This window comes from Jaculus jaculus, chromosome 7 (assembly GCF_020740685.1).
Source record: "Jaculus jaculus isolate mJacJac1 chromosome 7, mJacJac1.mat.Y.cur, whole genome shotgun sequence".
In the NCBI taxonomy this organism is placed as follows: domain Eukaryota; kingdom Metazoa; phylum Chordata; class Mammalia; order Rodentia; family Dipodidae; genus Jaculus; species Jaculus jaculus.
The window spans coordinates 156,803,960-156,818,474 of NC_059108.1; the positions used below are offsets into that span (position 1 = coordinate 156,803,960).

The 14,515-nt window shown below is 48.6% G+C and overlaps 1 protein-coding gene across 1 annotated transcript; it reads left to right on the forward strand.

Annotated features, from left to right (window-relative positions):
* Window positions 1-6,129: 6,129 nt before the first annotated feature.
* Window positions 6,130-11,047, forward strand: Siva1 (SIVA1 apoptosis inducing factor). The gene is made up of 4 exons (XM_004665646.2): window positions 6,130-6,284; window positions 8,057-8,251; window positions 9,472-9,628; window positions 10,864-11,047. Exons 1-4 carry the CDS (start codon window positions 6,167-6,169, stop codon window positions 10,919-10,921), a joined length of 528 nt encoding a protein of 175 aa, XP_004665703.1. The 5' UTR covers window positions 6,130-6,166; the 3' UTR covers window positions 10,922-11,047.
* Window positions 11,048-14,515: the final 3,468 nt, after the last annotated feature.

Sequence of the window (14,515 nt, forward strand, 5' to 3'; positions counted from 1 at the left end):
TCCATTTAGGGAAACTTAAAACTTTATTATGATACATGAGGTGCAGAAAACTGGGAGAAAATCCCTCTACATATACCTGCCATTCTTAAACACTGCTAACATGCCCAGTGTCAGCAAAGGAACAGTCTGTACATGTCCATGTTTAGCACATCAGCTAGCTTAGTGACAGTGTCCTCCAGGGCTTTGGAAGGTGCTGGGATTTCTTAGTGAATAATGTGAGAGCTATGACGAAGGTGGCTGTTGTCAGGCAAAGCAGAATCCCTACATTTTGGTGTCACAGAGCCAAGCTGTGTATTTGCTAAGAAAACAAAACAGAGAAGCCCATGCGGGGCAGATCAAGTGTATTGTATGTTTCCCAAAACTAACCCTCTGAGCAAATTATACTTGAGCGCTGCTGTCCAGTAGGACCTGCCAGGGGATCCAGAACCAAGTCCTTCCCACCCCGGAACTAGAGCAGTCACCAACAACCCTCTTCCTTCCAGCCAGGCACACTTGCTCACTGCCCCTCTGAGTGTCGTCTGATTGGATCAGCTTCTTGACCAGCCAAGTCTTGCAGCACTGCCTGTGCTCTGGGCTCCCTGGGACACCAAGGCCTCCTGGAATCATGTTTCGTAGTCTGGGGGACATTTTCAAAAATAGCTGTCCTCTTGTACCCTTCCAGAGAATGAATCCCAGATTCTGTGATTCAGACAGAGTCAGCCAGGGCAACTCAATTTGTGGTTGTGTGTGTGTGTGTGTGTGTACATATGGCCATGTACTTGCTACAGCATCCACGTAGCAGTCAGAGGACAACCTGTGTATCAGTGCTTGATTTGCACCTTATTTGTGTGGGAAATATCCACCTCTCTTAATAAAGATACTAACTGAGCAACCAAAGTGAGGCAGTTTATTTCTGATCTTGTAAGGTCAAGGCAGCCCAGGAAATAAGGGCAGCACACTCTGAGCCCAGAAAGTAACTTTCATAGCCCCTGAATCAGCAGGCCCCTTCTCCTGCTTCCCCATTGGCTGGGTACTTGGGGAGATACAACCTTTCCTGGATGTTATGTCTATACTCCTTTACAAAGACCTTCTCATCAGTTTATCCCTTTCCCAGTATGGCACGTTAGCCTGCTGGACTCTCATGAGTCTCTACTCTAAATCTTTAGTTTGGGTGGGTGGTGGGAAGGAGTGGGTTAGGATGCCCTGAAAAGCAGATGTCCAGTGTCTCCTGCTTATCTGTAATTGGGCCTAAGGCCCTTTTGTCATGAAAATAGACCATCATATTTTTCATTTTTTACAATTGAGCTTCTCCTTTGGCTGGTGTGAGCACCCCATGCTTCAGGATTTGCCTGACTCTACCTCCCATCACCATAGTACATTGGAATTACAGAGGCTACCTGTGCCACTTGTGTCTGGCTTTTACATGGTGTAGCAGACAGATTCAGATTCGCTGAGATAAAACTTTCAGACCAGGCACAGTTATGGAGGAAGGGATTTATTGAAACTTACAGATCCAGGGGAAGTTCCATAATGCCAGAAGCTGGCCTGCTTTCACAGTACCAAGCAGAGACAGAGAAGTACAAGCCAAAAAGCCAAAAGCCACAGCACACTTCAGGAACTCCTGCTAGACACACTTTGCATATCTTAGATTGAAACCTGAAACCCACCACCACACCTTAAGATCCTCCCAGTGACATTGCCTCCAGCCAGGTGACTGCAGATGCAAACTACAAACAAATACAAAAACTGAATATATTGGGGGCCATCTATTCAAACCACCACTCATGGGTTCTGGTTATCAGGCTTGTGAGAAGCACTTTTAACCATCTCCCCAACCCATAACTCCAGACATTTTAATGCTAAGTCAGTTGTTTTCATCCTGCTGAAGTACCAGCTGGGCTTGCCTTCCAGCTGACCTCACTGGCTCAGGATGCCCCACTCTCTCGCTTCCCATCTGCTGCGTGGGCATCTGCATCCTGGATGGCTCCCCTTCTGCTAGAGCAGCGGGGTGTGCTGCCCTGTCCTTAGGTCTGGAGCAAACCACTTCTTCCATTTCAGGCATTTTGCTGAGCAGCTTCCTCTGCCTCAGCTGACAGGCACAGCCAAACCAGAACTTCCAGCAAGCCTATAAACTGGATGTGTGCACTGGTTTGAATGTAGACTCGGGCTTGAAACTTGAGTCTCCAATGGGCACAGCCCTGCTTGAGAAGAAGTATGTCACTGGGGGTGGATCTTAAGTTCAGTGTGTGGAAGAGCAGTGTAGAGCTCTGGCTGTTCGTGTGTGCTAATGTTTGGTGATGTCCTCTGCTTGGCTCTATGGAAGTCAGCCAGCTCTTTCCCATTGGTGGTGTTCCCCTGGAATTTATTAAGCCTGACATAAACCTTTTCCTCTCATAAGTTGTTTCTGGTTGTGTGTTTGTCCCAGCAACAAGAAGCTGACTATAACAATATGAATCAGACAAAAGCCAACAAGTTTCCTGTGAGAGGAACATTGGTCATGGGCTGGACACTGGCATCAGGGTATCCCCTGGGTAAACAAGTATCTCATTGTGTTAGTTTTCATACCTGTGACTAAATATCTAAAACCCAAAGGAAGGATTTATTTTGGCTCACAGTTTCAATGGTTTCAGCCCATAGTTGGCTGGCTGGATTACTTTTGGGCTATCATGAGGCAGAAGTATTCTAGTGGAAGGACATAGCAGGAGAATGTGATCCCCTCATGGCCCCAGGCAGCAAAGATAAGAGACAAGAGGTCAGGGACAAGATGCCCTTCAAAGGTACACCCCACAGCCAGAGAGCTGCTTCCTCTAACCAGTCCCACCTCCCACCACTCCATTCAGCTATGAACACACCTCATGACCCAATCACCCTTCATCTAGAACTTCCAAAGTCCTTCAACACATGAGTCTTTTGGGAGACACTTCATATCCAAACAGCCCTAAAAGGCTTACAATTCCCCAGACCCCTACAGGGAGTACTAGAGTTTATGGCCATATTCCAAAGAAAGTCCTTAAGACCAAGTCAGAGAAAAATCACAATAGCATTTTTTTTTTTCATTTTTTGATGTAGGGTTTCACTCTAGCCCAGGCTGACCTGGAATTCACTCTGTAGTCTCAGGGTGGACTTAAACTCATGGCGATCCTCCTACCTCTGCCTCCCAAGTGCTGGGATTAAAGGCATATGCCACCACACTCCACTCACGATAACATTTCTTAACAAAATGTATTTTTCCTAGCACATCAGAAAGCTCTGAGTTCCTCATAGCCAAAGCCTGATGTTGGCCAGTGCCTAGTGGGTAGATAAACAAACTTTGGACCTTCTGGTTTTATTTGTTTGTTTCCAGGTAGGGTCATACTCTAGCCTAGGCTGGCCTCAAACTCACAGTGATCCTGCCTCTTTCTCCTGAGTGTTGGGATAAAAGGACTACACCACCACACGTGGCTTGATTTTTTTTTTTTTTTTTTTGAGACAAGCCCAGTTGACTGGCTTTTTTTTTTTTTTTTAATGCAAGACAGTGAGAGTAAAAGTTAAGAGAGAGAACTAGCATAGCAGGGCTCCAGCCACTGCAATTGAACTCCAGACATGTGTGTCCCCTTGTGCACATGTGTGGCTTTGAGCACTTGCTTCACTTTTGTGCTTCTGGCTTACATGGGACCTGGAGAGTCAAACATGAATCCTTAGGCTTCACAGGCAAGTGTCTTAACCACTAGGCAATCTCTCCAGCCCTGATTTATTTTTTGTTTGTTTTTCAAGGTAGGGTTTCACTCTAGCCCAGACTGACCTGGAATTCATTATATAATCTCAGGGTGGCCTTGAACTCACGGCAATCCTCCTACCTCTGCCTCCCAAGTGCTAGGATTAAAGGCATGTGCCACCATACCCAGCTACCAGCCCTGATTTTTTTTCTTCAAATTTTTATTAACAACTTCCATGATTATAAAAAATATCCCATGGTAATACCTTCCCTCCCCTCACTTTCCCCTTTGAAACTCCATTCTCCATCATATCCCCTCCCCATCTCAATCATTCTCTTTTATTTTGATGTCATGATCCTCCTATTATGATGGTCTTGTGTAGGTAATGTCAGGCACTGTGAGGTCATGGATATCCAGGCCATTTTGTGTCTGGAGGAGCATGCTGTAAGGAGTCCTACCCTTCCTTTGGCTCTTAAATTCTTTCTGCCACCTCTTCTGCAATAGACCCTGAGCCTTAGAAGGTGTGATAGAGATATTGCAGTACTGAACACTACAGTCACTTCTTTCTAGCACCATGATGCCTTCCGAGTCATCTCAAAGTCACTGCCATCTGAAAAGAGAAGAATCTCTAACAAAAGTGAGAGTAGCATTAATATAAGGGTATGAACATTAAGAGATGTGCTTACTTGGGCAGCTTTTTTTTAAATAGGCAGTCATGGTGACACACACCTTTTTTTGTTATTTTTATTTATTTGTTTGAGAGCGACAGAGGAAGAGGCAGATAGAGAGAAGGAGAGAGAATGGGCGCGCCAGGGCCTCCAGCCACTGCAAACGAACTCCAGACGCATGCGCCCCCTTGTGCATCTGGCTAACGTGGGTCCTGGGGAAGTCGAGCCTCAAACCAGGGTCCTTAGGCTTCACAGGTAAGCGCTTCACCACTAAGCCATCTCTCCAGCCCTAACTTGGGCAGTTTGATAAGCATAGTATATACATTTAGCCAGACAGCAGCAGACGTTATACCCCTTGGGCTCATGACTATCCCTGTTTTAAGCTTTCAGTATCAGGGATGTATTCCTTCCCATGGAGCGGGCCTCCAGTCCAATTAGAAGGCAGCTGGCTTCCACCATGACAGACATGACACTATTGCACTCATTGGCTCATTTGGCCTGGCTGGCGAAATATAAGGCTTGCCGTGTCCACTGTTGAGTATCTTCACTGGTGATTTCTCTTTCTCCCATTGAACTACATGCAGAATGCCAGCTCCGATTTTAAAAAATATTTTATTAATTTATGAGAGAGAAAACAGACACGTTAAGGGTCTCTAGCCACTGCAAACAAACTCAACACATGAACCACTAGATGCATCTGGCTTAGGTGGGTTCTGGAGAATTGAACTTGGGTCCTTAGGCTTTGCAGGCAAGTGCCTTAACCACTAAGCCATCTCTCTGGCCTGTTTTTTGTTTTTTTTTTTGTTTGTTTGTTTGCTTTTGTTTTTTTAAGGTAGGGTTTTGTTCTAGCCAAGGCTGGCCTCAAACTCATGATGATCTTCCTACCTCTGCCTCCCAATTGCTGAATTATAGGTGTGAGCCACCACACCAGCTATAGTTTAGACCTTCTAGAGGGCGGGACACCCAGCTTCAAAAGGAAACAGCTACTGACAAGTTGAAGATGGAGGGAGCTTGCTGCAAGGAGCAGCCAGACACAAGCACATGCCCAGATGGTTCTACAGCAAGCGACACCACCCGTGGGGCAAGAAGCAGAACAGTAGTAGCTTCTATCAGGGTGTGAAGGGACTGGCTTGACTCAAGTGCATGGTTGTCACCAGGGCTTAGCCCATACCCTTACTTGGCACTTATTTTTGACCCAATTGTGTCCTCTACCCATGTTGAAACTAACCCTCCAACACCACCGAATGTGACTGTATTTGGAAGTAGTCTTTAACGTGGTGACTTGGGAACTTTTGGGTGGGCCCTAATTCAAAGTACTTACAAGAAGAGAACAGGACCCAGACACCCAGTCCACCCTGTCACCCAGGCTCTCGGTCGAGGTCAGGCCTCATTGGGAGCAGGAGGAACCCGGATGCGCGCCACGCCGGTCCCATGGTGCCCGGATCTGCCACAATTGGGAACCATCGTAAAGCGCGACTTCCTCATGCTTCCGACAAATAACCAGGAAAGTCACTAACGTCACAGTTGCTGAGGGACCAAAACAAAACCGAAGCGTTGAGCTTTTCCCGCGCAGAGCCGCCCAGGAGCCCCGCCCCTGACCCCGCTTCGACCTATCCTGAGCCCTGCGACACACAAGTCCCGCCCTCATCACGTCGGACCTAGAGTTCGGCCTATCCTGCGCCGCGCCTCGCACAAGCCACGCCCCTGCCTCGCCCTGGCCTATCCTGCGCCCTCTCTCCTCGCCCCGCCCTCGCCAGAAGTTAGCGCGTGGCTGTGACGTCCGGTTTGCGCGCGCAGTGGTAAGCGTCGTGGGGCCCCGCGGCCATGCCCAAGCGGGGCTTGCCCTTCGCGGACGTCGCCCCGCTGCAGCTCAAGGTCCGCGTGGGCCAGAAGGAGCTGAGCCGCGGCGTGTTCGGTGAGCGCTACGCCCGCGAGGTGTTCGGTGAGTGCCGGCGGCCCGTCCTCAGGGCGGTGGACGGGAGCGCCAGGGTGGCAGGCGGCACGACTCGTCCCGAGTGGGTGTGAGGGCTCGCGTCCAGGAGGCCTTCTCGTGCCGAGTTTGTGTCGTGGGGTGTCTCCGAGTATTGCTCTGGAGGTCTGACACCGTGGGACAGGTGCCGAGGACCGCCTGCCTTACCTTGCGGCTGAAGGCACGAAGTTTATTCCTGTGGCACAGTTAGAGAACGATGACCCGGGGTGTTTGTAAGCGGTGCTTCTGTGCTCGTGAAATGTGGGGTTCCCCGGCTTCGGAAAGGCAGAGACCCTTTTCAAGCCCCCGGTGTCTGCAGCTGCTTTGCCCGTTTTCTCATTAGTTGGGAATGCAAACTCCGGTCTTTTCTGAGGCATGCCGATGATGACGTGTGAGGACTAAACTGCAAGGATGTGCTCTCAATACATGTCAACAGTGGGCAGTTAAGACGTGAGGCCGGGAAGATGGCTCAGCGGTTGAAGGTGCTTGCTTGCAAAGCCTGCCTGTAGGGGTTCAATTTCCAGTCCGTCCAACTTTAACTAGATGCCGCCTCCCCCATGCCTCCCCCTCAAAAAAGCCCAAGTGTCTAGCATTGATTTGCAGGGGCGAGGCCCTGGCTTGCCTATATGCGTGTGTACAAGGACACATACACATGAGAATAAATAAATAAAAATAAGACCTAAATACGATCAGGGCCTATCATCCTGGTTCTACCCTCTGTCCTGGAGTGCTTGTGGGGGCTGACAGCACCAGGTCAGGTCAGGGATGGGTGTGGAACTTTGGGATGTTCTGTACATAAAACCACTCATCGTGTGAAGACCTATGGAATGAATCCCAAGCTGTAACCCACACTCTGGACTCTTGAATGCACCAGAAGTTATTGAGGACAAAGATTAGATTACCATCTACATAAAACTGTTGCTCCATTTCCATTTTGGGGTTACTTTTTATTTTTTGAAAATCAAACAGTCTGATACGGTGTCACACGCCTTTAATCCCAGCACTCAAGAGGCTGAGGTAGGAGGATCACTGAGTTCAAAGCGAGCCTGAGACTACATAGTGAATTCCAGGTTGATCTGGGCTAAAGCAAGATCCTACTTCAGTTAAAAAAAAAAAAGGAGGAGGGGAGGGGAAAGGGGAAAGGAACCATGCACTGAGATGAGTATTTCTAGGATTGGTATATAAATGTTGACTTTGAGGCCCCTTGGGTCTGTAACCTTCTGAAAAACCACTGCGCTACCTGCTGCATCCACATCAGCTCCCAAGGTTGAGTGGGCAGACCTTTCTAGGGCTAGAAGAAGTTATGTGTGTCTAGCCCCTCTTGTGAAGATGTTCAATGGCCTGGGTTGGAAATACAGTTCTGAACCCATGTCAGCTTCCTGCCTCCAGAGGCACCTGCTTTGAGAATGAATGCTTACCCTGAGCTGACAAGGCCAGCTTCCAGGAGTCCTGGAGGGACGAGGAGAAGGGCCCAGTGAAGTGTGACCGGCTGTGGTTGCTGAAAACAGCAGGCTAACCACAGGAGCCCTTGTATTGGGCACAGGTGGGGCTGCAGCCAAGAAAGGGAAGATTTATTTTCAACCCAGAGGCAGAGGAGGCCCTAGCTCACCAGGAAGTATCATGAGCTAGAGTTACGGGTGACAGACACAAAGGACTCTTATGTTCCTACCTGGTAGGGTCACCTGAAGGCTATACAAGGGCATCATGGCTGTACGGTGTAAACTTGTATGATCTGTCTTTCCCAGAGAAGACTAAACAGCTCCTTTTCCAAGGGGCCCAGGCCTGCAGAGACCATGTATGGGGCGAAGACTGTGCCATCGTCCACCTACCAGAATCCCCAAAGCCTGGCCCCACAGAGGCCCCTCGAGTTGAGAGAAGACAAATGCTGATTGGACCTGATGGCCGGCTGATGAGGAGCCAAGCACAGGCCTCTGAAGCTGGTGAGTGGTTGCCAGTGGTGCTCTGTGGTGCTAGAGAGGACCAGGTTGACAGAGTTCTGCTCAGGGAATTTCTCTGCCGGAGCAAGCAGGATCACCTACAGCCTGACAAGGGGGGCACATGGCAGGAGGTTTGGAGACTTCCTATTATTATAATGCCTGCCCTTAACTGACATCCAGACGTGGAAGTGATAACAACTTTTGACTATTGGGTCAGAAGAAGAGCAAGATATAGGGGGAGGCTGGGGAGATGGCTCAGTGGTTAAAGGTGCTCACTCGCAAAGCCTCACAGCCCAGGTTCAAGTTTCCAGCCACCACATAAAGCCAAATAGGTATTAGTTTGTAGCAACAAGAGACCCTGATACACACAAAATTGTGCAAATAGGGCTGGAGAAATGGCTTAGCGGTTAAGGTGCCTGTAAAGCGTAAGGGATCCAGGTTCAATTCCCCACTACCCAGGTAAGCCAGATGCACATAGTGGTGCATGCACCCATAGTTTGTTTGCAGTGACTAGAGGTCCTAGTGTGCCCATTCTCTTTTTCTCTCTGTCTCATCTCTAATAGATAAAAAAATATATTAAAAATTATGAAAATAAACTGGACGTGGTTGTGCACACCTTTAATCCCAGCACTAGGGAGGCAGAGGCAGGATTGCCATGAGTTCGAGGCCACCCTGAGATTACACTGCTTCTTGCCTGTGGCTTTCAGCTCACCCCCATATGGGAGGAGCATGCTTGTGTATGGAGAGCGGTCCCAGAGCATCACCTCCATGGCTGGTTAAAAACCGTTCTTTGGGATGAAGAGATGGCTCCATGGTTAAAGGTGCTTGCTTGTAAAGCTTGATGGCCCAGGTTTGATTCCCAGTACCTACATAATGCTAGATGCTTCAGCCTTGAACTTGGAACCTCCTAGCTAACCAGTGTAGCAATGGTTGTGGACAGCTAGACAGAGCCATACAGTTCTGATAAATCATTCAAGGGAGGAGCTAGCCCTGCATCCAGGGTATGGGCAGTTCTCTGCAGTCCCATGACCAGCCCTTGGGCTGTCTCTGTGGATCTCTAGACCAGTAGTCCTGGTGCTGTACTTGGCTGGAAAATGGTTGAAAGGATGAAACAGGGCAGAGACAGGCCCTCTGTGCTCTCAGTTGAAAGGGAAGATAGTTAGCCCCATTGCCCCTTGCTCAGTTTCTATCCGGGGTGACAACCTGGCATTTCTTCCTCACAGACCTACCCGTGGTAGCACCCATCGCCTGCTCATCATGTGTGCGAGCTGTGGACGGGAAAGCATTCTGCGGCCAGTGTGAGCGGCCCTTGTGTGGGCAGTGTGTACGCACCTGTTGGGGCTGTGGTGCCGTAGCCTGCACCCTGTGTGGCCTTGTGGAGTAAGTCTTTTGGTCTGTAGGGCTGCTAAGGTCATGGTCCCTTCCTCTGTGAGGTAGGTGCCAGGCCAGTGCTCTGTGAGTGCTGTCTGCCATTGCCTAACAGGATAGGTTCAGTGGTGATAAGAGCTTTGCCCAACTCTTCTGAAAGAAACCCATATTTTTACATGTAATTGGGCAAATGCCTGTGGCCTCCTGAAAACAGGTGCCTGTCTTAAGCAGCTTTATGATTCTGGTTTTCTGAGCCTTCCCATTAAGACTCCAGTAGGCAGCAGTGCCTCCTACCCTTATTTTCTGTAGAATGTGCTTGAGGGATGCCTGTCCATGACAGCAGATACATAGTGTAGTCGGAGTTGGGCAGTCAGTGATCTCTAGGCAGGAAGTGAACATTGCTTAGTGTGGGGATGGATGTTCATCCATTCACTGCACCTAGCCAGGCCCAAGAGACAATTCTACCTCAGAGGCTGTGCTTGGCCGGTGGATGGGTAGACAGTGCAGAACTCGCCTACCCCACCCTGGGAGGAAGACACAATCCCCCCAGACACATACGGGCTTTTCTTTTTTAGGTTTTGGAGGTAGGGTCACTCTTTAGCCCAGGCTGACCTAAAATTCGCTATGTACTCTCAGGCTGTCCTCCAACTCACAGTGATTCTACCTCTGCTTCCCAAGTGCTGGGATTAAAGGTGTGAGCCACCACACCTGGCCCTCCAAACACACATGGAACTAGCTCTGTAGAGCCTGACAAGCTCACACTCAACATTTTCTAACAGTGAAATAGAAAACCACATATCACGTGGCAAGTCTTATTTTTTCCTTTTTTTTTTTTTTTTTTTTTTTGCGGAGGGGGTTGTGTTTTGAGGTAAGGTCTGAAATTCACTATGTAGTCTCAGGGTGGCCTCAAACTCATAGTAATCTTCCTACCTCTGCCTCCCGAGTGCTGGGATTAAAGGCGTGTGCCACCACACGTGGCTGTTGTGTCTTTTTTCTCATGACACCTGTTACCCAACCTGGAAATAGGAAAGGGCTGCAGCCTAGACAGGCATCCAGTCTACAGGCAGTCAGCACACTGGACCACCTCTCAATGAAGGCAGTGTCCCAGCCTGTCCCCGAAGTGCCTGTCACAAGTGTGTCTTCAACCAAGGTCGCATTCTGAGGTGTTCTGGGATTAGAACTTGAGTGAATGGGGGACATGGCCGGCCCCTGATGCAGCTCTTCTTTCTCCCCTGGGAATGGCACAGCTGCAGTGATGTCTGTGAGAAGGCGCTATGTAGCAGCTGCGCCATGTTTGAAGCCTGAGGCAGCTGTGGATGGCATCCTTCCCTGGACGGCACTTGGTGTTCCCACTGAAGAGGTGGAATGGTTTTTTACAGTGTTTTTGTACTCCATGACAAGTGAATAAACCCCTTTATATTTGCACAAAGACTCCCGTGTGTTAGCCATTTTGAGGGTGACAGTAACAGCTGCAGGGGCAGGCCCTCTGAGCAGCAGTATGTACCCCTGTCACCTCAGCATGGTGGGGTCCCAGCTTATTACCCACACCAACAGGCAAGCCAGGCCAAGCTGGTCTGAGAGGGCTGCACACCAGGAGTCTTGACTGCTCAGCACATTACCTGAATGTTAGACCATTATACCAGCTTAACAAATCCAAAGGAAGCACAAAGAAAGTACAGGAAGACACACCAGGACAACCACAGTCAGAGTCCTCAAAACCAGTAAAAACAAAAGACAATTCAGCCCAACAAAAGTGAGGCAGCAGACAAATTAGAAAGTAGGCAGTGAAACACCACACCCTTTTGAAGGATAATTGGGAAAGGCTGGTGCTGGTGGGCACGCCTAGGACCTGACCCTTGACTAGGGAGCCTGAGGCAAGAAGATCATGAAATTCAGACCAGCCTGGGTTATAGTAGCGAGACCTTGTCTCAAAAGATAAGCACAAGAAGCCGGGTGTGGTGGCTCTTGGGAGGCAGAGGTAGGAGGATCGCTGTGAGTTCGAGGCCACCTGAGACTCCATAGTGAATTCCAGGTCAGCCTGTGCTAGAGTGAAACCCTACCTTGAAACCCCCCCCCCCCCAAAAAAAAAAAAGCACAAGAATTCAGTCGTCAGAGCTGCGGCTTGAATATGGTATGTTTCTCAGAAACTTGTTGAAATTTAATCCTCATTGTAAGATTGTGTTAAGGACTAGCTGGGCTCTGGCTCTGCCCCTACCATTAGACTATCCACCATGAGTTGGTGGTATCTGACAAGCAGTTCTTCTCACACTTCTATCTCCCTGTATTGTCAACAGTGTGCTGTGCCACCTCAGAATGCACGAAGGCATTCTGACACCATTCAACCTCGGAGCAGAACTATGAGCCAATGGAAATTTTATACCTTACACAAACTATAGTATTACAGTATTAGCTACAGACACTAGGTGAAGACAGTCTGGAAATATCTGACAGGGGAGGTTAGGATGATTTCTCAATCATGTAAGGCTGAAAGGATTACAAAGAACATTGAGCTTCTCAAGTGAAAGAAAATGGTGCCAGACAGGAAACAGTTCTGCAGAAAGGTTTAAAGTAGGGAATGTAATGAATGTAGGGAAAGGTAAAAGGCATTTTCTTAAAGGCCATTGACTGAACAAATACATATATACAAGCAATTCAACAATGAAAAAGAACTTCAAAACTGGAAATGGGCCGAGCGTGGTGGTGCATGCCTTTAATCCCAGCACTGGGGAGGCAAAGGTAGGAGGATCACCATGAGTTCGAAGCCACCTTGAGACTACATAGTGAATTCCAGGTCAGGTTGGGCTAGAGTGAGACCCTACCTCAAAAAACAAAAAAGGAAATGGGCAAAGGACTTGAATTGACTCAGATCCAGCCTCACATCCACTGGGATGGCTGCTGCCCAGACAGACCAAGGGTCAGCAAGGATGTAGAGAAACATTGCTGGTAGGAATGTAAAATGATGTGGCCACTGTGGAATATAGCAGGTCGTTCCTCAAAAACCTACAGAATTATCATGGAGCCAGCATCACCACTTCCAGGTGTGCACACGAACTGAAAGCATGTAGAGTGTCTTTTTTTAAAATTTGTATGTATGCCTTGATGCATGTGGGAGATTAGAAGACAACCTCCAGGCGTCCGTCTTCTCCTGCCTTCTTCCACAGTCTCATTATTTTCCCTCTAGCTGCAGTTTTCCTGGCTCTGCCTCCATGATGCTGCCATAGGCCAGTTGGTGCACCACTTAACATCTGGCTTTATTTGGATGCTGGGGAGGAGGGTGCTCCCATTAGCAGGCTACTGAGCCCTCCTATTTCTTCTTTTTTTTTGGGGGGGGGGGAGTTGCGCTAGCCCAGGCTTACCTGGAATTCACTATGTGGTCTCAGCGTAGCCTCAAACTCACAGTAATTCCCCTACCTCTGCTTCCCAAGTGCTGGGATTGAAGGCGTGTGCCACCAAACCCAGCTCCTACTTTTTATGTATTTATTTTTTTAATACAATACCTCATGTTCCCCAGGGTTGGCCTTTAAGTGCCTCCACCTCCAAAGGTGGGGTTACAGACATGAACCACCATACCCAGCATTATTTGTAACTGCTGAGCCATCTCTCCAGCCTCTGTTTTTTTTGGGTTTTTTTGTTTGTTTGTTTTTGGTTTGGTTTTTCGAGGTAGGGTCTCATTCTAGCTCAGGCTGAGCTGGAATTCACTATGTAGTCTCAGGGTGACCGTGAACTCACAGCCTTTCGAGTGCTGGAATTAAAGGCATGCACCACCATGCCCAGCTTTCTCCAGCCTTTTTATTATAGATAGACAGATAATATCAGATAGAGAACGGGTGTGCCAGAGCCACTTACCACTTCCGGTGAACTCCAGATGCATGTGCAATTTTGTGTATCCGGCTGTACATGGGTACTGGAGAAGTCAAACCCAAGCATCAGGCTTTGCAAGCAAGCAGTTTTAAACGCTAAGCCATCTCTCTGCCCCCCCCCCCTTAATCTAGCAGTCTTTGCCTTTTGTGTTTGTAGCAGCTCTTTTCCCCATAGCCCAGAGGTGAAAGTGACCTAAATGCCCATCAAGAGAAGAACAGATGCCAGGCGTGGGGGTGCATACTTCTAACCCCAGCACTCTGGAGGCAGAGGTAGGACAATAGCACTGAGTTCAAGGCCACCTTGAGACTATATAGTGAATTCCAGGTCAGCCTGGGCTAGAGCAAGAGTCTACTTCGGAAAACCAAAAAAAAAAACAAAACCCTGATGATCAAAAATGTACAATAAGTTCCTGGGGATGGAGAGATGGCTTGGCAGTTAAGGCATTTGCCTGCAAAGCCTAACGACCCAGTTTCAATTCCCCAGTACCCATGTAAGACAGATGCACAAGGTGGCACATGTGTCTGGAATTCATTTGCAGTGGCTAGAGGCCCTGGCGTGCTCATTTGTCTCAAATAAATTATCTATTTTGTTTTTCAAGGTAGGGTCTCTAGCCCAGGCTGACTTGGAATTAACTATGTAGTCTCAGGGTGGCCTTGAACTCATGGTGATCCTCCAGTCTCTGCCTCCCAAGTACTAGAATTAAAGGCATGCGTGACCATGCCTGGCTTTAATTATTTTTTTAGTTCCTGGGCAGGAGAGATGGCTTAGTGATTAAGGCCTTTGGCAGTGAAGCCAGAGGACCCATGTTCAGTTCCCCAGTACCCACATAAGCTGGATGCACATGGTGGTGCAGGCATCTGGAGTTCATTGCAGTGGCTAGAGGCCCTTTTGTGCCCATTCTCTCCCCCCTCCATCTCAAAAAACTTTTTAGCTTTTTAAGGTAGGGTCTGAATCTAGCCCAGACTGACCTGGAATTCACTGTGTAGTCTCGGGCTGGCCTTGAATTTAGTGATCCTACTTTCTGAGTGCTGGGATTAA

What these genes read in the sequence shown, in the direction of transcription:
- Siva1 (XM_004665646.2), top strand. Translation starts at nt 6,167, where the DNA reads ATGCCCAAGCGGGGCTTGCCCTTCGCGGACGTCGCCCCGCTGCAGCTC. An exon ending in CTACGCCCGCGAGGTGTTCG is followed by an intron (nt 6,285 to 8,056) that starts GTGAGTGCCGGC and finishes TGTCTTTCCCAG; the next exon opens with AGAAGACTAAACAGCTCCTT. An exon ending in AGCACAGGCCTCTGAAGCTG is followed by an intron (nt 8,252 to 9,471) that starts GTGAGTGGTTGC and finishes TCTTCCTCACAG; the next exon opens with ACCTACCCGTGGTAGCACCC.